Here is a 26892-nt window from a genome sequence, read left to right on the forward strand (position 1 = left end):
GATGGACTTTTAGAGTCTCTTGATTATGAATCGTTTGACACGTGCGAACCATGCCTTTTGGGAAAAATGACCAAGACTCCGTTCTCCGGAACAATGGAGCGAGCAACCAACTTGTTGGAAATCATACATACCGATGTGTGCGGTCCAATGAGCGTTGAGGCTCGCGGAGGATATCGTTATGTTCTCACTCTCACAGATGACTTGAGTAGATATGGGTATGTCTACTTAATGAAACACAAGTCTGAGACCTTTGAAAAGTTCAAGGAATTTCAGAATGAGGTAGAGAATCAACGTGACCGAAAGATAAAATTCTTACAATCAGATCGTGGAGGAGAATACTTAAGTCACGAATTTGGTACACACTTAAGGAAATGTGGAATCGTTTCACAGCTCACGCCGCCTGGAACACCTCAGCGAAACGGTGTGTCCGAACATCGTAATAGCACCCTATTGGATATGGTGCGGTCTATGATGTCTCTTACCGATTTACCGCTATCATTTTGGGGATACGCTCTAGAGACAGCTACATTCACTTTAAATAGGGCACCGTCTAAATCCGTTGAGACGACACCGTATGAATTATGGTTTGGAAAGAAACCTAAGCTGTCGTTTCTAAAAGTTTGGGGATGCGATGCTTATGTCAAGAAACTTCAACCTGAAAAGCTCGAACCCAAGTCGGAAAAATGCGTATTCATAGGATACCCTAAGGAAACTGTCGGGTATACCTTCTACTTAAGATCCGAAGGCAAGATCTTTGTTGCCAAGAACGGATGCTTTCTGGAAAAAGAGTTTCTCTCGAAAGAAGTAAGTGGGAGGAAAGTAGAACTCGATGAAGTACTACCTCTTGAGCGGGAAAGTGGCGCAGCGCAGGAAACCGTTCCTGTGATGCCCACACCAACTGAAGAGGAAAACAATGATGATGATCAAGGTACTTCGGATCAAGTTACTGCTGAACTTCGTAGGTCCACAAGGACAGGTTCCGCACCAGAGTGGTACGGCAACCCTGTCCTGGAAATCATGTTGTTAGACAACAATGAACCTTCGAACTATGAAGAAGCGATGGCGGGCCCGGATTCCAACAAATGGCTTGAAGCCACGAAATCCGAGATAGAATCCATGTATGAAAACAAAGTATGGACTTTGACAGACTTGCCCGATGATCGGCGAGCGATAGAAAACAAATGGATCTTTAAGAAGAAGACGAACGCGGATGGTAATGTTACAATCTATAAGGCTCGACTTGTCGCTAAGGGTTATCGACAAGTTCAAGGGATTGACTACGACGAGACTTTCTCTCCCGTAGCGAAGCTGAAGTCCGTCCGAATCATGTTAGCAATTGCCGCATACTATGATTATGAGATATGGCAAATGGACGTCAAAACGGCATTCCTTAACGGGCATCTTAAGGAAGAACTGTATATGATGCAGCCGGAAGGTTTTGTCGATCCTCGGAACGCTAACAAAGTATGCAAGCTCCAGCGATCCATTTATGGACTGGTGCAAGCATCTCGGAGTTGGAACATTCGCTTTGATGAGATGATCAAAGCGTTTGGGTTTATGCAGACTTATGGAGAAGCCTGCGTTTACAAGAAAGTCAGTGGGAGCTCTGTAGCATTTCTCATATTATATATAGATGACATACTCTTGATGGGAAATGATATAGAATTTCTGGACAGCATTAAGGCCTACTTGAATAAGTGTTTTTCAATGAAGGACCTTGGAGAAGCTGCTTATATATTAGGCATCAAGATCTATAGAGATAGATCGAGACGCCTCATAGGTCTTTCACAAAGCACATACCTTGATAAGATTTTGAAGAGGTTCAAAATGGATCAGTCCAAGAAGGGGTTCTTGCCTATGTTACAAGGTGTGAGATTGAGCTCGGCTCAGTCACCGACCACGGCAAAAGATAAAGAAGAGATGAGTGTCATCCCCTATGCTTCAGCCATAGGATCTATTATGTATGTCATGCTATGTACCAGACCCGATGTAAACCTTGCCGTAAGTTTGGTAGCAAGATACCAAAGTAATCCCGGCAAGGAACACTGGACAGCGGTCAAGAATATCTTGAAGTACCTGAAAAGGACGAAGGACATGTTTCTCGTTTATGGAAGAGACGAAGAGCTCGTCGTAAAGGGTTACGTCGACGCTAGCTTCGACTCAGATCTGGATGACTCTATGTCACAAACCGGATACGTGTATATGTTGAATGGTGGAGCAGTAAGCTGGTGCAGCTGCAAGCAGAGCGTCGTGGCGGGATCTACGTGTGAAGCGGAGTACATGGCAGCCTCGGAGGCAGCGCATGAAGCGATTTGGGTGAAGGAGTTCATCACCGACCTAGGAGTCATACCCAATGCGTCGGGGCCGATCAAACTCTTCTGTGACAACACTGGAGCTATTGCCCTCGCCAAGGAGCCCAGGTTTCACAAGAAGACCAGGCACATCAAGCGTCGTTTCAACTCCATCCGTGAAAATGTTCAAGACGGAGACATAGAGATTTGCAAAGTGCACACGGATCTGAATGTCGCAGATCCGCTGACTAAACCTCTCTCGCGTGCAAAACATGATCAACACCAGAACTCTATGGGTGTTCGATTCATCACAATGTAACTAGATTGGTGACTCTAGTGCAAGTGGGAGACTGTTGGGAATATGCCCTAGAGGCAATAATAAAAGTATTATTATATTTCAATGTTCATGATAAATGTCTTTTATTCATGCTATAACTGTATTATCCGGAAATCGTAATACACGTGTGAATACTTAGACCACAATATGTCCCTGGTGAGCCTCTAGTTGACTAGCTCGTTGTGATCAACAGATAGTCATGGTTTCCTGACTATGGACATTGGATGTCATTGATAACGGGATCACATCATTAGGAGAATGATGTGATGGACAAGACCCAATCCTAAGCATAGCATAAAAGATCGTGTAGTTCGTTTTGCTAGAGCTTTGCCAATGTCAAGTATCTCTTCCTTAGACCATGAGATCGTGTAACTCCCGGATACCGTAGGAGTGCCTTGGGTGTATCAAACGTCACAACGTAACTGGGTGACTATAAAGGTGCATTACAGGTATCTCCGAAAGTATCTGTTGGGTTGACACGGATCGAGACTGGGATTTGTCACTCCGTATGACGGAGAGGTATCTCTGGGCCCACTCGGTAATGCATCATCATAATGAGCTCAATGTGACCAAGGTGTTGGACACGAGATCATGCATTACGGTACGAGTAAAGTGACTTGCCGGTAACGAGACTGAACAAGGTATTGGGATACCGACGATCGAGTCTCGGGCAAGTAACGTACCGATTGACAAAGGGAATTGCATACAGGGTTTGATCGAATCCTCGACATCGTGGTTCATCCGATGACAACATCGAGGAGCATGTGGGAGCCATCATGGGTATCCAGATCCCGCTGTTGGTTATTGACTGAGAGCGTCTCGGTCATGTCTGCATGTCTCCCGAACCCGTAGGGTCTACACACTTAAGGTTCGGTGACGCTAGGGTTATTAGGAAGACTAGTATGTGACTACCGAATGTTGTTCGGAGTCCCGGATGGGATCCTGGACGTCACGAGGAGATCTGGAAGGGTCCGGAGGTAAAGATTTATATATGGGAAGTTGTCAAACGGACACCGGGAAGTTTCGGGGTCATACCGGTATCGTACCGGGGCCACCGGAAGGGTTCCGGGGGTCCACCGGGAGGGGCCACCCCTCCCGGGGGGCCACATGGGCTGCGTGGGGCAGGGAGCCAGCCCCTGGTGGGCTAGCCGCACCCCCTCCCTTGGGCCCATGCGCCTAGGGTTGAGGGGGGAACCCTAGAGGGGGCGCCCCCTTGGCTTGGGGGGCAAGCCACCCTCTCCCCTCTCCCCTAGGCCGCCGCACCCCCCCCCCTAGATGGGTTCTAGGGGGCCAGCCCCCTTCTCCCTTCCCCCTATAAATAGAGGGGTGAGGGGAGGGCAGCCGCACCACCCTCCAAGGCGCAGCCCTTCCCTTCCCAACACCTCTCCTCCTCCGTTGTGTGCTTGGCGAAGCCCTGTCGGAGTACTGCCTCTCCACCATCACCACGTCGTCGTGCTGCCGGTGGAGCTGTCTTCCTCAACCTCTCCTTCCCCCTTGCTGGATCAAGAAGGAGGAGACGTCTCCCGTCCCGTACGTGTGTTGAACGCGGAGGTGTTGTCCGTTCAGCACTTGGTCATCGGTGATTCGAATCACGTCGAGTACGACTACATCATCACCTTGCAAGCTTCCGCACGCGATCTACAAGTGGTATGTAGATGCAAACTCTCTCCCTTGACTCGTTGCTTAGATGAACTCATAGATGGATCTTGGTGAAACCGTAGGAAAAATTTTAATTTTCTGCAACGTTCCCCAACAGAAAGATCCAGGATACCCACTCTACGTGGTTAACGTTCCACGGCAAATGTCGTACGTCGACGGCTTCCCCGCGGATAAGTTCTTCCTCCGATTCGATTACATATTCGACATGTTTCACGTGAAGAAGCTAGATTTTACGTTTGTCCGCCTTTATGTCTTGCACATGAACTACATCATTGGGGTTGAGCAGATACGTTTTATCTGTGTCGCTGACCCGTACTACATGCACGAGGGCTTCTTGGGAGTCTGTGCATAGCATCGTGAACACGCGAGGGATTACATCGTCAGTTTCATGCTCGCTAATAAGGACAAGGAGGCGATTCTCGTGCCTTATCATCCCGTGTAAGTCATCCGCGCTGCTATCCATCCTTCGATTTCAATAATTAATTTGAGGTGTACTTATTTGCGCAGCGGCGGGCGCGCCGTCCTCATCATCCTCTACCCCCGATTCTCCCACGCTCTTTACTTGGACTCGTCGAAGAACATTCACAAAAAGGATTACACCCACATCAAAGATGTTCTCGACAGTGCTATGTTTTACTACCAAGCAAGGGGTGGAGAGGTTAGGGACATGAAAAGAAGGGGCGGTAGGGCCGCCTTCAGCCATAAGACCGACTTCTGCTGCATCCAGCAACCGAACGATTCTCTTAATGATGGATTCTATGTCCTACACCACATGCTGGAGTACAGACGGGATCACTAGAACCTTCACATGGCACCTAGATCTGGCGATGCCCATATTCTGCAATGGGCAAAGGACATAGGAGATATCGAGGATCATCGACTTCGAGCTGAGTTCTATAACATCCAGCGCGAACTTCCCCAAATCATCATGAATGAGGTCGTCGGAAAAACAGGGATGTTCCATGCAGAAGGACAAATGTCGCGGGAAGACGTCCGAACATGGATAGCCTCTCAGCGTCTCGACATGAAGCCTTTCACTAAGCTCGATGACTATCTCCCTGACATGGATGGATGGCACGACATGATGGAGTGATTGTCGATATATGACAATGTGTCCGTTTAGTCCATAATTTCTTTTATGACAAAACTTTGAGTTATGCACGGTGAAACTTTATTTGTGATGTAATTAAACCGTCCTCCTCCTCGACTAGCGAAAATCACTCTAGTTAGGTCATTTTGGGTACGATGAACTTTGTTATTTATGCTTATGATATGTTGTTTCTATTTTTGCCAAGTCTGTCTCTTTCTGATGCTCAACTATATATGTTGCATATCATCGACTCATGTGATGATGCAGGTGCATAGATCATAGATGGCGAAGAAGTGCTACACCAGGAGTATATATACGACAAGTGGCCGGAGTGTCAGGCCCAGGTGTACCGGTTTTCGGTTTCCGAGCGACATGCAGTACTTAGTTTAGGTTCACGCTAATGCGAGAGAGGGATACGAACTCATGTACTCAAAGTGATAGCTATTCTCGCGTATATCATTGTTTAGATGGATGACGATGTATTTGCAAGTAATCGAGACTTGTATCGCTATTTTCGAGATTGATGACGAGAGACCATTTTGTGTTGGATGATGATGACATGATTTGATGAGACTAATTGTATGTATATGCTATGATTACATTTGTATGTGGATGATATGCTAAAGATTATTGTATAAAGCCTATTCAAATACAAAACAAATATGCAGGAAAAAAACTAATAAAACTAGTAGTAGCGAGGGGGGAAATTTAGCAGTAGCGCCGACTTACCAGTAGCGCTTCCTGCTGAAAAGCGCTGCAGATAATATCAGTAGCGCCTTTTTCCAATGAGCGCTACAGCTATTCATCAGTAGCAGTAGCGTGGGTCAACAGGCGCTACTGCTATACGTTAGCTATAGCGCCTTATTAGTAGCGCCGGTACCCGCGCTACTAAGAGGGCCAAAACCCGCGCTGCCGCTAGGCTTTTCCCTAGTAGTGAATCCCTAGCTTGTTAGGTTTTCGTATCCTCTACTTCTTATGCTTCTTCTTTTCGGTAGCGGCATCGGCGCCAGTACCTTCCCTGTCGGCATCTTCCCCGCCGGTACCTTCCCCGCCGGTCTCGGCGCCGCCACCGGTGCCGGCGCCATCGGTGTCGATGTCGGTGTCAGTACCATCATCGAGGCCGACCTGCAAACCTTGCTTAGCAGTCAAATAGTTGAGGTACTCTTGTTCACCCTCATAATCCATCTCGTCTGCATCTTGGTCAGAAGGCCCAGTTTCTTTGTTGTTCGACATGTTTCCTATGATTAAGTCTCCTCGTTTATTTCTAAAAGTATGAAAAAAATGAGAAATGACATAAAAAAGAAATCTATGTGCCAGCACTCGATATGCCTACTATCTAGCACAAATCATGCCAAAATTCACGGAAAATTTCGGCATGACCTTTGCTAAAAAAAATGGACATATCGAGCGCCTGAAATTCACCGGAACGGAAATGAATCAACATTCCGGCGTAACATAGGCCACTCAGATCATTTACCAAAATTGAACCAAAACATCACATGTCCAAATTCCAAACATGACATGTCCAAAACATGACATGTCCACATATCACATGTCCAGTTAAAATTTGCATATAAATTAAGCCTACCTAAATTCATCCTACCTAAATTTGCATATAAATTCAACCTAGCTAAATTCATAACTAAATAAGTAACCTAATTAACCTAATTAACCTTAGCTAGCAGAGAGAGGGCGGGTTACAGAGGGTGCAGGGGCGAGGAGGCAGGCCCGACGACGACCGAGGTTGGGAGGGGAGGAAGCAGAGGAGGGAGGCGTGGCGCGTCGGTGTCGGGGGCGAGCGCCGGGGTCGAGGGCGAGGGCCGGGTCGGGGGCGAGCGCCGGGGTCGGGGGCAAGGGCCGGGTCGGGGGCGAGCGCCGGGTTCGGGGGCGAGCGTCGGGGCGCGACGGTGCTTCGGGGGAAGAGAGAGTGGGGATTTGGGGGGAAAAGAGGCGGGATGAAGCAGAGAGAAGGAGGATTTTGGGTTAAGTGGACGTAGCAGTAGCGCGTTTATACCAAACGCGCTACTAATAAAACAAGTAGCTATAGCGGTTTTTAAGGAAAACGCTACTGCTACCACTACTACTATAATCAGTTTTCCTTTTTCCTTTCTTTTATTTTCTCTCACTTTTTTTTCCGAGAGCAGTGAATGAAGGGAAGATGATATATATTGCATCATTTGACGGTTAAATATGTATACAAAATAGGAACATATATATTACATCATTGGAGCCATGCATAATAATGGCTAAGTGTGTATAGAAAATAGGAATATATATATATATATATATATATATATATATATATATATATATATATATATACAGACAGTCTATTCTGCTAATATTAGCAGAATAACTATTCTGCACACCACTTCGGCACTGCACGCTCAACAGAAGCGCACTGCATCATTTTCACGACGAGCACTTCAATAGAGACTAGTGAACTTTTCGTCGGAAAAAATTGCACGTGTTATTTTTTCGGTACTGTTTTCGCTCTAATTTTTTAACCGTTTATCGAAATGAGGCGTGTAATATACCATTGAAAAGCTATGGATTAGGCGCAACTTCTACATGTTGAACACTTTTCGAGATTCCACACGGTTTAAGAGCAGTTTCGAAAATAGTGCGGCGGATGACGAGTGACAGCGAGCGTTTTTTCGCGTTTTTTTAAACCGCTTGCCGGAATGAAGCAAATGATACGCCATTGGATAGATATCGTCGAGGCGCATCTTTTGCATATATAAATCTTTCTCTAATTCATTACGGTTTAAGAGCAGTTTCAAATTTACTAAATCGCGGAACTCTGTTTTTCAAAAAAAATCAAATTTTTTATACTGTTTTCGCTCTAGTTTTTGAACCGTTTGTCGAAACGAGGTGTATGATACATCGTTGGAAAGCTATGGACAAGGCGCAACTTTCATATGTAGGAATTGTTTTGAGATTCCATACGGTTTTAAGTTAATTTTAAAAATTGTGCGGCGGAGGACGAATGGCAGCGGCCGTTTTTTTTGAAATTTTTACAAACCGTTTGTCGAAATGACTCAAATGATATTCCGTTGGAAAGATATCGTCGAGATGCAACTTTTTCATGTAGAACACACTCTCTAATTCCTTACGGTTTAAGAGCAGTTTTAAAATTAGCAAAAAGCGGACACTGTTTTTTCGTGACACCAAAATCGTCGTCGGACAGAAGAACGCACTGCTTCAAACTGAAAACCGCACTGCAACAGACAGTCAAGTAAACTTCATGATTTCTTTTTGTCGAACATAAACTTTCTCGCACAAGTTTCTGTTGTCTTTTTTTCAACTTTTTTCCGAACGAGAGTGGACCACAACACTTCCGAAAGTGAACCGTAACACTACCAAAAGTGAACCTCATGAGTACTTGTTGTCTTTTTTTATACTTATTAATTTTTTACGCACGTTGACCAAGCGAGTGGACCGTAGGGACTGATCGAGTGAACTACATCTAATATAGAAGCGAGCTTCATTTTGAGATCTTTTTTTGTTTTGTGTTTACCAAGTGAACAACAGAGGAGGTTTATAGCATACAGAATCTGCACTCTCCACCAGCCAAATCACGGTAATGAACTGTAGTTTTTACAATGAACTAATGAAGTGCACTCTTCAGCAATAACAAAATTAAGTAATGGGGCATCCAATAGAACTGCATCACTTCATCTTTTTCCTGCAAAAATGAGTAAAATGAACCTCAATAGCAAACCATAGTGGACTTCATTTGCACTTTTTTTCTCTTCAAAAATCACAAAGTCCGTGAAGTGCACAAGCGCACTGCCGGACAGCATGGCTCTCAAAAATGAACCATACCTGAAGACAAAGCGCACTGCAGATGTTCAAATCAGAGTGAATTTTTTCACATGTAAAATAAATGCGGTCTGTGACATCGAGGCAAGGCAAGCGAACCACAACAGAGTTTGATGTAATGAACGGCATCAATTTTTTAACTAGTGAATCACACTAGCTGGCAATTCATAGGTACGCCGCCAATGAGCTGCATGGCATCGCCGTCTATACTGCATCTCGTCAAACACATCACACACAGCTCGACTCGACATGCATGCGATCTGCACACAAAAAGCATGAGCAAAGTGTTAACAAGGTGCATCATCACATCCATTTTTTCAGGGGCTCTAGCAAGCTCCCTTCTATACCAGCAAGTCCTACTCGGTTGTTCTCTGCATCACTCTCCCGACAGTGTACTTCATGTAGAAAAGGAAGTGGGGCACACCGTTGTGCGATGTGGACTGCAGCGACCCATCCACCCAGTCAGAGCTGCTTCGTCGGTGGACACGGCGACGCTCACGCGAATCTGAAACCCACAAAAACATTAATAGTGGGCTGCACTCAAGCTGGGCGAACCGCGAGCCACTTGCGGCGAGCTGCAAGTTCTGAAACTCGCCATCTGCGACGTGGGCAGCGGCCTCGTCTTGCTCTCGTACAGGCCACGCCTGCGCTCACAGGGTGAGGACCAGCTGCTGGCGCTGGCCTTCTTCCATGCCTGTGCAGATTAGAAGCAACAGATGTGAACACCATGAGAGGCTACAGAGAGCTGCAAATAAAGTGAAGGTGAGCTGCATAAGCATATGCAGACTCTGACGGGAGGCGGAGGTGCGACCATGGGAAGGCTTGCTGCCATGCTCTGCTCTAATGGGTGGAACCAGAGGAGTGCACGGGGACAGATCCGCCACGTGAGCAGGGAGCTGCTGCTGCCGCATCCTTGCTAGTTGGTGGCGCTAGCTGCGGGACGGGAAGTGGTTGCTCGAGGCCGGTGGCCCGTTGGAAGTGTCCCCGGATCCGGTTGCCAAGGCTCGCCGCCGATGGCTGAGAGCGGCCGAGCAGCACTGGGTCGGACGGAGCTGGCAGGGGGAGCGGTGGGAGGCGCACAAGGCCTTATTGGTGGGGGCCTCGGGAGAGGTGGCGCACGGGCGACTTGTAGAGGGGCGGCGCGGCGGGGGCCTCGCGCGGGCTGGGGCTGCAGCGGCTTGCAGAGGGGCGGCGCAGCAGGGGCCTAGGGTGGGGCGGCTCGGTGGCGGCCTCGGGATGGGGAGGAGCGCACCGGCGGCCAGGGAGGGTCGGATCTGGCGACCTCGCCCTCATGCAGCCGCCTGGAAGGAAGAAGGGGTGGGGGAGAAGATGGGGAAGGTGCTCGACACACAGCTCGCCCTGGGTAGGAAGCGGTTGGGTGGGGTTGTGCTCACGGGGTGGGCGTGGCGGCCACCACGGCGGTCGGTGACGAAGAATAAGGTGGGGAGAAGAGGGAGTGGGTGGGCGGCGGCAGGCGGCGTGGGGTGCTTGGTGGCTGGGGCGGGGCGCCGGGTAGTGGCTGGGTCAGGAGGGAGGTTGGGGAGCCCCGTTGACCAAGGGGGAGTAGTGCGGCGCGGGGTGGTGGTAGGTGGTAGTAGTAGCGAGGTGGGGGTGGTTTGTTTTTTTATTGCGTGTGCGGTTCGGTTCGGGTTTTGTTTGCAGTGCCGAACTGTTAGCAGAATAAGCATTTTTGAGGTGCAGAATAAGGTCTTAAGAGGTGTTATCATAATAGACCCACCCTATATATATATATATATATATATATATATATATATATATATATATATATATATATATATATATTACATAATTTGACCGATAACATACGGTTCCTCAGTGTTGACTTTTTCGTTTTTGAGTCAGCTTCTTTCCCCTCTTATTCGTTGAAGAATAATTGAGCCCCTCATTGTGACTTTGCCTTTTCCATGGAGTACGATTTTTCTTAGGTAATGTAGTATTGATTCTTCTTTTGACGTATACTTCATCATCATCGTCATCTTCCCTCATTGGGTTGCCGTACTGATCGTAGTCTTCCTCGTTGGCGACTCCATCCATTCCAATGATGTTCCTTTTGCCTCTCCTCACGACAACACGGCTGGGATTGCGCGGGTCAGCTATGAAGAAGCATTGTGTCACGTGCTTAGCGTGTACCCATGGCTCGTTTTTTTTGCAATAGCGTTCACGGTAGTGTTCTTGGCGTCGGGTATAGTCATGGTAGTGAAAATCCGGCTTTCTCTTTCGACATTCTTAGCCCATCTGACACGGAACATCATCGTGTTGTGCAATCCAGAGTAGTCAAGCTCCCAGATCTCCTCGACCCTTCCATAAAATCATTCAGTTGCGCCGTTGTCGTTGCCGGTCATGCATTCCATCGTCACCCCTGAGTTCTGATCATCACTGTCCATATCTTTGGCCTCCATGTAGAACATGTATCCGTTGATATCATATGCCTGATAGGTTACGAGGTTGGGCAAGGGGACATGTGCTAAGGCGTATATGAGCAAGCCATCCTTAGAGCCCTCCTCCGGGGGATTAGCAATAATATGCTCTTTGAACCAATGCAGGAAAGTGGAGTTGTGCTCTCTAGTAACTTCGGCGTCCGTCCTGCATACCCCCCGGTCACGATATTTCTTTGCGATAATTTCTTTGTGCAGTGCCACGAAAGGATCTACCTCGTCTAGGTGTTGTAGAACTACCAAGTTTGCTCTGTCCAAGTCGTTGCGTCGATCTGAGTATGCCACGTGTAGTTCCTTGCTACCGTTGCAGTGACCTTCTCCTTCGAGCCTCCCATCGTGCTTGTTAACGGGCAAACCAACACTAACACCAGGCGGCTGGTCTGCGCCATATAGAAAATTCTCGCAGAAAGAGATGCACTCTTGTGTCACATAGCCCTAGACGATGCTTTCATCCTGACGGGACATGTTACGAACGAATCCTTTGATGATCCCATTCATCCTCTCAAACGGCAACATGTTGTGCAGGAATGACGGCCCCAGGTCTATTATGTCATCCACAATATGGACACACAGATGCACCATAATGTCAAAGAACGTGGGCGGGAAGTACATCTCAAGCTCATTCAGTATCACAAGGATCTCTTCCTATAGCCTACGGAGCTGCTTCACACTGATCGACTTTCGAGAGATGATGTCGAAAAAGTTGCAGAGACCAATAAGCGTGTCACGGACGTGCTTGTCCATTATCCCTCTAAGGGCAACAGGTAGTATCTGCGTCATCATCACATGACAGTCATGGGACTTCATCCCGCTGAACCTTTTCTTGTCCGTGTCTAGATATCTACTTATCTTGCCACAGTAACTGGAACTAACTTTGACTCCAGTAAGGCACTTAAAGAATTGATCGATCTCAGCCTGACTTAAGGTGAAGCAAGAAGGGGGGCAATAATCCTCTTTCTTTATTTTCTTGCCCTTCTTCTCCCGTGCCTCAGTCTCTTTCTCTGTCTTGTCTGATATATTACGGGGCAGCATGTGCAGATCTTCCCTAATTTTCAAATCTTGCAAGTCTTTTCTTGCCTTCGGCCCATCATTGGTCTTATCCGGCATGTTCATCAGTGTTGCGAGCAAGCTCTCAAGGACATTCTTACAAATATGCATTTGATCAAGGCAATGAGGTGTGTCGAGTTTGTGCCAGTACTCCAAGTCCCAGAACACAGACCTCGTCTTCCATACCTTCAGCAGCGGCTCCGGCGCCTTTCTCATCGTCTTTCCCGGCACGGGCACTCCTTCCAGTTTTTCAACATCTCATCGATTTCGGCACCGCTCCGCTTACGTGGAGGTCCTCGATGCTCAGCTTGACCATTGAATAGATCTCCACGGTTTCTCCATGGGTCGTCCTGTTCGAGCCAGCTTCGATGCCCCATGTACACGATTTTCCCAGACCCGCCATCTTTCCTTAACGTTAGCTACTGAGGCGTCGTATCATCCATGCACCGCATGCATCCGCAATATCCATGGCACACCTGGCCTGCGACATATCCGTAACCGAGGTAGTCATGCACCGTCGTGATCAGCGCGGCTCTCATGTAGAAATACTCGCCTTTGCTGGCGTTCCATGTCTTGGCCGGTGTTTTCCATAACGTGTCTAACTCCTCTTGAAGTAGCCCAAGATACAAATTAATATTATTTCCTAGTTGTTTCGGCCCTTGAATAAGCATGCTCATGTGAATGTACTTCGACTTCATGCACAACCAGGGGGGAGGTTGTACATCCATACAAACATGGGCCATGTGCTATGGTTGGTGTTCTGGTTGCCAAACGGATTCATGCCATCGGCACACGCGCCGAGCACGATGTTCCTTGCATCACATTCGAAAAACCGATAGAAGTTGTTCAACGCTCTCCACTGGCTTCCATCCTTGATGTGTCTCAGCTTCGGATCATCTCCATCGTCGGGCTTCTTCCTCTCCGCGTGCCAGAGCATTAGCTTTGCTTCCTTGGGATCTACAAAATACCGCTGGAGACGGGGAGTGATCGATAAGTACCATACAACTTTCTGAGGACATTTCTTCCCGACCTTCTTGTATCGAGAAGCATTGCACACCGGACAGCTTGTTTTTTCCGCGTGCTCCTTCCGATAAATTATGCAATCGTTGATGCATGCATGGTATCTAACGTGTGGCAGATCAAGAGGGCACACGATCTTCTTGGCCTCATCAACACTAGTAGGACAAAGATTCCCCGCGGGAAGAACATCCTTTAGGTACTTGAGATGCTCATCGAGGCTACTGTCGGTCCATTTGTTTTTAACCTTCGTCTTCAGGAGTTGGAGCGTGAAACTCAAGCGGGTCACCTCAGGATTGCAACCATCATACAATGGAGTGTTCAAGTCTAACACCAATTGCTCCAACTTAGCCTCCTCTCTAGAAGCAGCTCTCTCAGTACTCGTCTCCTTGCGAAGCAATGCTTGAACATGAGGGTCCCGCACGATTGAACTTAGTACCGACGAACTCTGCTGCGTGAAGTCCATGTTGTTCTCTCCGCCGCCATGTCCGGCCCCTTCTCCTCCGCCATGTCCGACCCCTTCTCCTTCGCCATGTCCGCCCCCTTCTCCGCCGCCATGTCCGGCCTCTTCACCGCCGCCATTATCGATCATCTCTTCGTCTTGCCCCGTGTCATCATTGCCTGCCCCGTCGGCGTCCTCAACATCGTCATCCTCATCTTCAATTATCCACCGAGTATAGCCATCCATGAAACTAGTCATGAGCAGGTGCGCTTCGACACGACCATCGTCATGGGGGTCGAGCCAAACTATTCCTTTGCATTTTCGACACTGACATAAAACCTCTGTTCGGTTATTTTCTTTCATGTCCTACACCGCCGACCGCAACCACCTGTCCACCATCGTTCCACTGACCATCGTGAACTCTGCACGGTAATAATAAACAAATTGATTAAAAAAATGCATGCATGCATCAAAGTCATACAAAAATTCGGCATGACCTTCCCTAAAAATAGGACATATATAGATCTAGTGTTTGCCCGGAATTCGCCGAAACGGAAATAAATCAACATTTCGGCAAAACATAGGCAACTCAAAAGCACAATTTGGCGTCAACTCATGCCACACACATAATTTCCATCATATCTCCCAATTACCATACCACACACACATAAACATATTTCCATTTTGCAAAAGCATTAAATTTTAATCACCTCTATCTCGAGATCAAGCACACGGTGGAGATGATGATGTAGGGAGATCAAAAGTGCACAAAGCTCTTCTTGACAAAGATAGATCTAGTTAGGGGGCAAATAGGTCACTTAACTAAATGCTACATCTACCTAGCTAGCTAATTTGGGAGGAGACAACTTCAACTAGTGGAGGGAGAAGGAAAAAAGAGACAGGAGATGCATTAATGGAGGTGGTGTAGTTAGCTAGGAGTAATGAAGAGAGAGAAAGGTAGGTAGGAGAGGGAGAGTAATGGGGGAGAAGTATTGAGGAAGAAGAAGAGTGAGAGAGGGAGGATGTGGGGGGTAGGGGAAAGGGAAGAGAGGAGATGGGGGAGGGGAGGGCAGGTGGGAAAAGGTGGTGGGCTGGTGCGGCTTAGCAGTAGCGCGTGTGGTAAAACACGCTGCTAACAACAAATTAGCAGCAGCGCGCTTACCACACAAGCGCTACTGCTAGGACCAACAGTGTGCCCAATTTGAAAATTAGCAGCAGCGATCTCAGAAAAAGCGCGCTGCTACTAACGCTTTAGCAGTAGCGCGGGTCGAGACAACGCGCTGCTGCTGAATGTAGGTTGGCGGACACTGTCAGTCGATATTTGTAGCAGCGCGGGTTGCTCCAAGCGCGCTACTGCTAAATCCGTTTCAGTAGCGAGTTTTGAAAGCACGCACTGCTGATAATTAGCAATAGCGCCTCTTTTTGAGCCGCGCTGCTGCTAAGATTCTGTGTATAAGGTTTTCCCTAGTAGTGTCTATGTTCTATCAGATGAACTATGTCGTTGCTTTCGATACTTCATGAACGATTATGATTTAAATTTGAGAATTTGTGCATTCTCATTTCAAATGTAGTTGGAATTGTGCATTCGAATCATCAATGTTTTTATTAAATACATTGTTGAAATGGAGTGGAAATGAGGTTTACGTGTGCAATGTGATGAGAGAAAGTGCAAAAAAAGTATATGCAGTTGGAAGTTTTTGGGATCGATGAAAAAAACTGGGCCACATACAGACGTGAAGTTTTTATACCCGAGCTCAAATGAGCTCGGATGAACAGTAAAATCAAAAAATATTTTAAAAATGTTCAAAAAAATTGAATTTTTTATGGCAAACTTTGACAAATATTCTAAGATCTTGCAAAGTTTCATCATGAAATCACATTTGTGGAAGCCATGGCAAAAAAATGATACTCTGAAAAAGCTACATTTGAAAGCATTTTGGAGCACTAATTTTATTTTTTGCCACGACTCCCACAAATGTGATTTCCTGATGTAATTTTGCAAGCTCTTAGAACATTTGTCGAAGTTTTCCATAAAAAACAGAGTTTGAACATTTTTTAATTGTTTTTCGAGTCATTGTTCATCCTGAGTTTATTTGAGCTCGGGTGCAGAAAGGGATTTTCGGCTACACATGTTCTTTTGGGAGTTAAGATCCGACGACGAGACGGCTGACCGTTTCATGGAGAGCATCGTCTTCGAGGGTGGTGCGACGGCCGCTGGCGGTGCCACCGCGGTTGGCTACGATCCTGATGAGACCCAAAGTCAGGACGGCCGAGGGCCGATCACGCCGGCTACCTATGATTAAGCTGGCATGCACGACGCCTTCATGCAAGATCAGGTCGGCCTGGAACTGGGTTGCTTCCCGCTGGACAAGAGTTTCCGGAGGACTACGGCTTGAGGAAGAGGATGAGTTGGACATCGACGGGGGGCCTTTGTTCGAGGACGAGTTCGCCAACCAAGCCGCGGGGGTGAAGCTGAAAGAGCAAGCGGACGAAGGCATACACGGCGGCCGAGGACAAGCTCCTTTTTGAGTGTTGGAGGGACATTGGGCAAGACCCCAAGGTCGGCGCCAAACAAAAGGCATCAACTTTTTGGATTCGTGTCCACCGTGAGTACCATGAGCGCAAGAAGTTTGCGCCGTACCAAATGCAAAGCACGCGCGGGTGGGTGTCCATTTCGAAGCGATGGAGGGTGATCCAACAAGAGTGCAACAAGTTTTGTGCCACTCTTGAGAGCATCAAGGCACGCCCCATGAGCGGCATCGGCATACAAGACATGGTATGCATGCGGCCCTCTTCGTTTTCATTCCGTTTGGCATGTCCATTTGCATACCATTTTCCCATATGCTTGCATGCTATCCATTTGTAGGCGTTCCAAGCTTTGGAGGCTTTCAAGGTCCAACATGATGGCAAGTCCTTTAACCTATCCCATTGTTGGAGGGTCATCAACAGGGAGGAGAAGTTCAAGGCACAATATGCCGCCCTCATGGCGCGTTGGGGGGGAGGGGGGAGAAAGCCATGGAGGTTGGGGAGGGCGAGAAGCCACGGCCGCGGGGGAAAACCAACTCCAAGAAGGAGGACAAGCGCGATGCGGCGTCCAACGCCTTGATCGCTACCGTGGAGGGCGTGATGAGCAAGGACTCAAGAGAGGAGAAGCGCCGACAAGACAAGGAAGAGCAAATAAACGCCTTCATGGATATCCAAAGGAGGCTTGAGATGGAGGCGAAGAAGCAAGTGAAGGATGCTTGAGATAGAGATAGAGAACCAAGCCAAGATGCTCGAGATCGAGGCCGCCAATGCCACGACCAAGGCGAAAGAAGTAGCTCTCGCTAGCGTGATAACGGGGGTGGAGATCATAAAGGTGGACCTCAACACCGTGTCGCCGAGGAAGAGGTAATGGTTTGAGAAGATGCAGGCCGACATGCTCAAATTCGACGACGAGTGATCTATGGAAGCAGGCGCCATCCTTTTTTGTATGACAACAAGTGTGCTAACATGACCACGGCCGAGATGGCGTGGTCGAACTCCCAACCTTTTTTGTGTGCTGGCATGCGTGCCGGCCACTGGCAAGCGTGCCATCAAGACTATGTGATGGTCTTTTTGGAGGCTGGCATTATATGCCGGCATGAACTTTGGGCGGCGGCATGATTGCTGGCAATGATCTATGGCCGTGGGCCTTTTAAATTTGCAGGTGGATATGAAAATGGGTAGCTTGCATTGGGCGCACAGGTGACTCAAAAAGAAAACTGGACGGACACCGAGCGGGCGGCCAACCCAAACAGACAAAAAACGGACAAAATCATCGTCTGTTTGGGGGTCAGCCCGTTGGAGTTGCTCTAAGAGTTGCCCTAACCAAGTGAAACCCAAAGCAAGCGTTTTTTCCCAGGTCAGCTTTGATCACCATATAACATCCAAAAAGATAGTCATTGAGATGTAAAAAAAAAAGCCAGCAGCAGCACATGGTGTCTTTTGTCCGCCTCACCTTTTTCATTGTTGGACCCATGCTGATGTTGGTACATGAGCACCAGCACCTGCATCAGCTACCAACAGTGGATATCTGGACATGTCCTAATGCCCAAGCACATATCTCAGATAGCAAAAAAGAACTGATTAAGTAAAGCTGTAACCTGCATAAAAGAACTGATTAAGTAAAGCTGTAACCTGCATGAACAGTCGGTAATAACCCTCATAGATCCATGTACAACCCAAGGTGCCAGACACTTGTACCCAGTTAGAGTGCCGTCCAAAAAACAAAAGAATACACACCAACCGATGTGCAACAGAGAAGAGAAAAAGTATAGGTTTCTTGGAGTAAGCTACTAGATTATACCATAAGCTTGTACTATCAGTCGCATAACTTCCTATCCTTCAGCCTCGGATTTTAGTTGTCTCATAACTTCTATGAACTCTAGCACATTTCGGCAGTTGTTTCCGCGGGCCGATGGGAGGAGCATGATGTGCTTTCTGTTTTCACCTTTCAGGAGGGATAGCAGCTGCAGAAGTGCCTTTCTGGTTGGATATGGCTGAAGCAAGAGCGATAGGCATCAGGCAGAGGCCCTTGTTCTGAAGGTACTGCATTGCGTTGGTGATGCTTGTTTCCATCAGCTTTATAACTTCTTGCTCAAAGACCAAGCTGTCTTCTGGGCCTGCTGCATCCAGCAGCCCTTGTGAAGCAGTTGGAGATGATAGAGGTGAATTGCTACGGCCCTGTGGATAGTTTGACAGTGCAATAAAAATTGAGTACACGGGCATTCTAGAGAAAAAGCAAGTACTGGTATTGGTAAATTAGATTTGGTTACACTGAACCAAATTAAAGCAATGAAAAATACAAAGGAATCTAATATAAATTCTAACTACAATGCAAGTGGAGCTCTAAGACTCCTGAATAATGATGAAGCATATTATGGTCATAAAAGTAGTGTAACCAACAGTAGAAATGCAACAACAACGAAACATGCCATTGTCTACCAATTTTTTTATGCCCGTAGTCACAACAAGGAGCTATTCACTTTATGCAAACAGAAAAGTTTTCGTACCTCAGTTTGAGATTCTGCAAGGAGGGGAAGAACTGCCCCGGGGGCTCCTAGCCTACTCATGCTTAAGACCTGTAATGTTGAAACCAGGACGATTTGTTTCAGAGAAAGGAAATGAAGGAGAATGACAACCAACAGGGAAAGTTACTACTCATGAACATGTCTGTGGACGCACCTTCACCTGAAGCTGAAGAAATTTCACATAATCAATTATTTCATCGAGCATTGATGATTTATCTGCCTGCTCACATAAAAAAGACTATTGGTTAGGAATTCCAAATTTCATTGTTATTCTGTTTTATTCGAGAGTGACCAAGAAACTTAAGGAAAAGTTAATTTTATTTACTTCGCAATGTTCTAAACCAGGCATGGATAACAGTATAGGTGGCACACATTTTGTTGTGCCCGAATCCGGTGCCAGCCCGCCACAACAAATGCAAATTTTGGCTTGTGCGCACGACACGTTAAGCATGATGTATTACTGATAGAGAAGTGTGATGCCCTGCAAGTATGGCGCTAGGCACTAACCAAACAGTGGCGAGAAAAGCTCTAACTTGTCAAACTCTAGTATGCCGAAGTGTGGCTACAAACCAAAACATGCCTAGAACATTAAGCAGATCATAAAGGAACTGAACCTATGACTTGTGATGGCTATAGGTTACCCCTAACTGATAACTACAACAGCAAGGCATTTTGTCCCAAGCAAGTTGGGGTAGGCTACCCCAACTGATAACTATTTGGGGCAAATGTTATTTGCACTTTTCAAGTCTTAAAATCCAAACAACCACTTGCTTCAGTTCTTACTGGGCCAATTTTAGAACAATACTTCAGCACATATGTATCCACATATATGATTGGTTATTACCATATGTCATCCACTTATGATTTCATTATATGAAAGTAATAAAAGATATTTAGCTGGACTAATATAAATGTACTGCATGTTGAATAGGGAAAATAGAAATACCCCTGCATTTTTTGTACTGATATAAATGGAAACATTAAAAATAATACCTTATTTGAGTTTGGTACAAGGTCTTGGAGATTTTTCATCCTCTCTGAGATCTTCTCTCTGCGAAGCTGCAGTATTAAGCAAGTTACAGTTAAAAATATATGATAGGGCATGAACACACAGACAAAATTCAACCAACCCAAGTTATGAAACGTTTTCATATCTAGACTGAATTTACCAAACAAGATAACTCACCCGCTCAGCAATACTATGAGGGTCAGTTGCCTGTCCACGACGAGCCCTTGCTCGTGGCTTAGCACTGGCACTGTTTCCATTAGCTGAATTTGCCTTGTTCTGCGCATCAGCAGAATGGCTGATAGGGACAGGGTACTCACTTTTATTGTTATGGATCGTTGACCCTATCTGAACATTTGCAAACAGAGTCAAACTCAGTTAGATATGATTCCAAAGAAAGAGAATAAAACGAAACACTAAATATGATAACAAATGCTAAAGAAAACCTTTGAAGGATTCAGTGCCCCTTGTGCTTCACTCACTGCCATCTGACTACCAGAAGCGAAAGGGAGCGGAATATTGCACATCGCATTTTGCTCCTGCAATACGAACAAAGGAAGTTAATTTACCAGTACAGTATTTAATGAACAATAACTTGCAGTTATTGCTGTTTAGTGGCAGAGTACCAAAATTAAAACCTGATGTTCAGCCTTCAAACCACTACCAGCTAGTTGTGACTGCTCGGCCATACCAAAAGATGAGATGCTACCACTGAGAAACTCTTTGCTATCCTGTATTACCACAAGAATGAATAGTTAAGTGAATGAGAAATAGGTAACAGTTGTACCAATATGTTATAGTTATATCTTTGTCATGAGCAATACATGTAGTGATGCCATGGTTGCCTCATCAAATACTGACAGGTTTCCATTTGAATGACTTGTATTGTTGAACATAGGAGCATTTTGTATCCCTTGAAAACTGAAAGCTTCTAGGCTTACTGGCTCCATGTAGGAAGGAACATTTTGGAATGTCGAACAGAGAGTTGAGGCTGAAGAAACAGCATGTACATCAGCAAGAAAAGCTGAAACTTCACTACCATTGCTTTCAATTGAACTGGACAAGGCATGAGGAAGTTCTAGAAGGCCAGGGGTATCCAACTGCGGGTCAAATGTTCCAGGTGTTGAAGTGCACTGAAGAGTCCCTGGTGGGATTAAATTACTTTGCAGACTGCCATTGTTCTGAAGTTGTGGAAGCTCCATAAGGCTATTGGAAGGTTTGTCCTCTGACAGAATCTCACCAGATAATAGATCAGTCTGGGCGTTGTACGGCAAGCACCCATTTGCAATTATAGCAGGGTTCTGTTCATGCTCATCAAATGTTAAATTCTGATTTGATCTAGCTCTGAAATAGCCTGTAGGTGGCATACTTCCTTCTTCTGCATATGATTCCACTGAACCATCAACAAAGCTATACCTCTCGGAAGCGGAATTGCCAGACCATGAAGGAAAGAAAGAACCATTAGAGTAGTCCATCTTTACACCCTTATAACTTGCCTCCCCAACCTCTGCTCAGAAATATTATGAAAAGAGTGACTTGTAGATACTTAAAATGCCAGCAACTGGTGATCCTATCATTCATCCATGAAGACAGTCTGAGATGGCCTGAATGGTTCCTTTTGTACAAAGCTGCACACTCGGATGCTGAGAGAACTTCAGATACACCCTCTAGAACAAACCCTGTGCAACAAAGAATAACCGTCAAATATTGACAAACTGCATGAATGTGAATAAAAATGCATGCATGAACAAAATAATGTAAAGATACAATTAAGTAAAGAAATGGTCAAGTTATAAAGATTTTTTTAAGGTGTTATAAAGCTATCTTGAGGCACCATATTTTGCACAAATGTGTTAACCACTTAAGTAAAATAGTATATACTACTTATTGTGCTTATTGTGCCCCACATAAATCATACAGAAAAATCTGGAGTGTAACTGCATCCCAAATTCACCTACACTGCGTTTGGATGTCTGTATTGCAGCCTTGAATTGGATTTGGTATTCCCGAACCGTCCATTCAGCTGTTTGGGTGCGCACTGAAACATCGAATGGAGATGAGGCCAAATACAGCGCTGTTTTCGCTCTCGCGCGCGCTCCCCTCCCACAATACAGACCCCTCCGGCTCCGATTTCGCTGGATTTGCACTCACCCGCAAAACATACCGCTTGGGCCCCTCTCTTTCCCCCCGCGACCAGAAAAAGAAAACAGAGGCGGAGCGAAGAAGCTCTAGCGGCACCGCGTCATGCTCCTCTGCGCATGGCTACTCCCACATCCCGGCGACGCAGCAGCAACCGCGGCGTTCCTCGCGGCGGTGGCGTCTGGATCCTCTCCATAGAGCGTGGCCGACCTTCTCAGCCATTACTTCCGGCGGTGGCGGCCACCGCGACATCGCGGAGTGGCGGGTAGCGGTGGCGGCGACAGCGGCCCAGAGCCAGCGCGCGGGCGGAGATTCTTCCCACAGCCGGCGTCTGGATTCGCGCCATGGATCCATGCCCGACCTTCTCCTCACAGCCTGAGATCCGCGCCATCAGGCGGCGTCCGCATCCATCGGCGCGGGCGGAGATGCTTCTGACGGCAGGCTGAGCGGCTGGCGCGCGGCACAAAGAGGAGCACGACCGCGCGCGGAATTAGATCCAGCCCCTCTGCGGGGTCTGCTTCGTCCTTTGATCCTAGCTAGCTGAGTCTGCTTCGTCCTCTGAACTTCTCCCCATTCACTAGGAAGCAACACTTTCAGTTCGTTGTAGCCAAGGTAGACGGTGGATGGTCCAGATCGAGTTTGCTTCTTCCTCTGAATTTCTCCTCGTTCACTAGCTAGCTGTATTGTGATTCCAAAAAAATGTGTGGTGATATGAAACTTGTGATTTGTGAAGTAAACAATACATGATAGCTTTTACTCCAATTTGTTGTGCAAATTTCATTTTGATACACGAAGAGCAAAGCATAAGCCACAGACTGTATATTTTTTGTCATTTTTATTGCTATATAATCATTTTTATTCTAGATTGTATTAAAAAATTGAGTCATAAAGAACAAAGCATAATCTTCATACTCATGTAAATATACAATTCCATAGTTTGTCATCCAAACAAGATTTGGTATTGAAACCTCTATGAGATTCCATGAGCCAATTCGGTGAACAACCAAACAAGCGAATTCGTATTCATTATCATTTCAGTTTCCTTGCTGAATTGGTATTGCAACCAATTCAATACGGAGCCCTTCAATACAGACATCCAAACAGAGCGCTATTGAAATGATTCTGCTTTTATCACACTTTCAGGTGAGCATGACATTCCTGCTTTATTCTACAGTCAATTCAGCAATTTATTCTGTTAGAAAGAGCGGTAACTGATTCAGACATTCAGCCATGACAGAACACGACAAGCAACGGATTATCTTCCATTTTTTAGATATCGGGAGCCTGAAATAATTATGCATACACAATATAACCAACAGGATATCTTCCTGTCATTAAAGACCGCGTACGCCATAAGCCAACATACACTTCCTCCAGTTGCTCAAGCATACAGCACTATCATCTCCTTTATCTTTTCTTTAGCGGAGATTATCTCCTTTATCTTTCACAACTAATTATCAAAAATGCTCATATTTATTCATAGATATAGTAGCACCAGATTGGCAATGAAAAATAGTTTCAAAATATATAATTATATATTATAAAAAGAAAATCAAAGTTGCGTACTAGAGATAGTGTCCATATCTAAAACGTCATGTATCTTGGAAAGGAGGGAGTAGCTTATAGACACAAGAAAAGTCAGCACAATTCCAAATTTATAGTCAGATCTTTTTCCTTGCCTAGTCTAGGCAGTTACCAGAAAAGTAATGCTCACACAGTAATTACTCTACCACAAGTAAATACCCATCAAGTCGAGCTTTCACTGTCACAGCATCTCTCGCGACACAACAAGGCATCGAAATTCCAAAAAAAATCCGTCACAGAACTCATAACTAAGCTGTCAAAGAACAACGAAAAAGCAGAGGGAAAGGCATAAACATCGCTTTACGCATTCGTGACTTGTGAGAACGAAATTCTCTTCTAGCCAATAAACCACCACGTAACAATCTTTTCCCAATCAATCCCCCCTTCCAGCATCTAGGATTCACTACATGGAGCGGAACAAACGACAACCAAGTTGAGAACAATCAGGAACAAGAGGTAAAAAAAGAAAACAAATTAGATTCGACACGTCGCACGCGCATCGATTCCAACCCGCAGCCGCAGGATCGTCCGTCTCTGACATTACCTGCGCCCCCATCCCCTGCTGCGCAACCAAAACTCCAACCCACAAACGCCGGTCGCCGCGCCGCGGCGGGTTAAGCGACCGGGATCACAAGAATCCCCTAACACCACAAGAATCCCCTAAAACCCCACAGGAAGCCAGCACAACGCGTGCGCCAGGGCCGTACACTCTGTACCGAAAGGAAAAGGGCCGGAGGAACCGAAATTCGGGGCACTCACCGCGGCGGACGGACGGCGGACCGGGCGCAGGAGACGACGGCGGGGAAGAGGGAAGGCGCGGGTCCTCGGAGCTGGTGACGGGGGTAGTAGTATACTGCCGGCGAAGGAGGAGGTGAGGGCGACGGGAGGGGGAGGGCAGGAGAGGAGGGGGCGGTTTGTTTGGGCGGAAAAGGAGGAGAAAGGCGGAGGCTTTGGCTTCCTGGGGGCGAAGACTGAAGACGCGTCGGGGGTTGGACTGACTGATATGGCTGAGGCTGACGCTGCTGCCTGTGCTGTGCCACAGCTGTTGCCGCTGCGCTTTTTGTTTACTAGCGCACCCTCTCCTTTTCGCCTATTTTTGCTAGGGACTCCTTTGGTCTTTTTGGGATTAGATAGATGCGGTGGGGTGGGGGGTGGAGCAGGAAATAGGATTTCTCTTTTCTTGTCAAGCTTTTCTACTCTATAATCTTCTTGCACAGGAGACCTAGACCTGGTGTATGGTCAAATATTATTTTGTGTGGTCATTTTGTTCTTGTTGAAATGTTGAGGCTTTCACTGGCTTGGTTTTTTTAAGAATACTAGAGTTTGCTAATTTGTGTCGGTCTTCTTTTGGCGATATAAAGCCATTTCTTCGTGGAGACAGATCAATGACAACTGTGATTTTCCACCGACCGGAAGACATCTGGCTCTAAGTTCCGTGCACGTATGCGTATGAAACGTAGCGCTATTTTCCAAAATGACAGCTTGCTATGTCCAGTAGATATAAAACCTTGGCGTGTTGGGAGATTTGACCCTGCAAGCGACAAAAGATACCGCCACACAACTGTAGCCATGGACGTCACGCAATGGACATCCAGGACACACTATTTTTGTCGCTATGGCAATGCGTGCGAGATTAGGTGTTCGAAACTACATCTTGTTTTTCACTTTACATTCTTCGTTTTGTGTTAAAAAGAACTTTGGTTATTCTCAAGCCCTGAATATTAATTCTCATCAATACACTTCCATGCTATCACCACACTTATAGATCAATTAATTATATATTTTTATCCCAGATGCAAATATCTTTGCAACTTGTGCGGCCCGCCGCTCGATGACTTTGGTTATATCATCTTGAAGTCCTTTCCGAAAAGAAACTATGTTGATTTACAAAGAGGGAGAATTGTACCGGGGAATTGAAATTTGGAGTATTCACCATGACAGAGAGACAAGACGGGACAAGTGAGATGAAGGCAAGCGAGAGGGTGGATGCGCGTGCACGGGGCAAGTGGTGAGTATATACTATTATCGGAGGAGCAGAAGAGAGCGGAGATGAAGGCAACAAGAGGGGAAGAAGGAAAAAAGGAAGGTTTGGGCGAAAAAAGGAGGAGAAAGATGAGGCTTTGCCCTGCCGGCGATGGCTGAGGCTCATGTTGTGGTACAACTGTTGACGATGCGCTTTTTGTTTACTAGCACACACTTTCTTTTTCATCTATTTTTTAGGGACTCTAGTGGGGTTGGGTGTGTGGAACAGAACATAGGTTTTCTGCTTTCTTTTCTTTTTTCTTGGCATGTTCTTCTACTGTCTTCTCACACAATAGCTTGGTAAATCATTACTTTATCTTGTCAATTTGTTCTTTCACTACTTTGCTTCTTGAATATAGTCAAACATTACTTTGTATGTTCATTTTTGTTCTTGTTGAGGCTTTCATTGCCCTCTTTTTTCAAGAATACTAGATTTTGGTATTTTTTGCTAGTCTTCTTTTGGCGATATGTAGCCGTTTCCTCGTCGAGACGGATCAATAACAACTGTGATTTTCCACGACCGGAAGACATGTGGCTCTAGGCTCCGTACACGTATGTGTATGAAACGTAGCGCTATTTTCCAAATGACATCTCACTATGTCCAGTAGATATAAAACCTTGACGTGTTGGGAGATTTGACCCAGCAAACGACAAAAGATACCGCCACACAACTATAGCCATGGACGTCACGCAACAGACAACGAGGACGTGCTATTTCTGTCACTATGGCAATGCGTGCGAGACTAGATGTTCGAAACTACATCTTGTTTTTCACACTAGTAGAAAACAGGACTTTGGTCACAGCTCCCTGTACACATTAGTCTCGGTTGCATCATGAACCGGAACTAATGTGAGCATTAGTCCCGGTTCAAGCGGCGAAGGAGTCGAGAAGGCATTAGTCCCGGTTAAAATGGGACCTTTAGTCC

General features: G+C 46.3%; 1 protein-coding gene across 1 annotated transcript; it reads right to left on the minus strand.

Moving 5' to 3' along the window:
* Positions 1–18276: 18276 nt before the first annotated feature.
* On the minus strand, positions 18277–24912 carry LOC119336738 (transcription factor bHLH7-like). Its single transcript, XM_037608817.1, has 9 exons — positions 24704–24912; positions 21046–21900; positions 20860–20952; positions 20668–20760; positions 20402–20569; positions 20209–20274; positions 19370–19435; positions 19198–19266; positions 18277–18868 (listed from the first exon to the last, which is right to left on the minus strand). The coding sequence occupies exons 2-9, from the start codon at positions 21694–21696 to the stop codon at positions 18632–18634; spliced, it is 1443 nt and encodes a 480-aa protein (XP_037464714.1). The 5' UTR covers positions 21697–21900; positions 24704–24912; the 3' UTR covers positions 18277–18631.
* Positions 24913–26892: the final 1980 nt, after the last annotated feature.

Source organism: Triticum dicoccoides, chromosome 7B (assembly GCF_002162155.2).
Source record: "Triticum dicoccoides isolate Atlit2015 ecotype Zavitan chromosome 7B, WEW_v2.0, whole genome shotgun sequence".
NCBI lineage: Eukaryota > Viridiplantae > Streptophyta > Magnoliopsida > Poales > Poaceae > Triticum > Triticum dicoccoides.

Excerpts from the sequence above, each read along its gene's own strand:
- LOC119336738 (XM_037608817.1), bottom strand. The coding sequence starts at position 21,696 with ATGGACTACTCTAATGGTTCTTTCTTTCCTTCATGGTCTGGCAATTCC. Across the intron at positions 20,953-21,045 it reads CAACCATGGCATCACTACAT|GATAGCAAAGAGTTTCTCAG; the intron begins GTATTGCTCATG and ends GTGGTAATACAG. Across the intron at positions 20,570-20,667 it reads GGGCACTGAATCCTTCAAAG|ATAGGGTCAACGATCCATAA; the intron begins GTTTTCTTTAGC and ends GCAAATGTTCAG.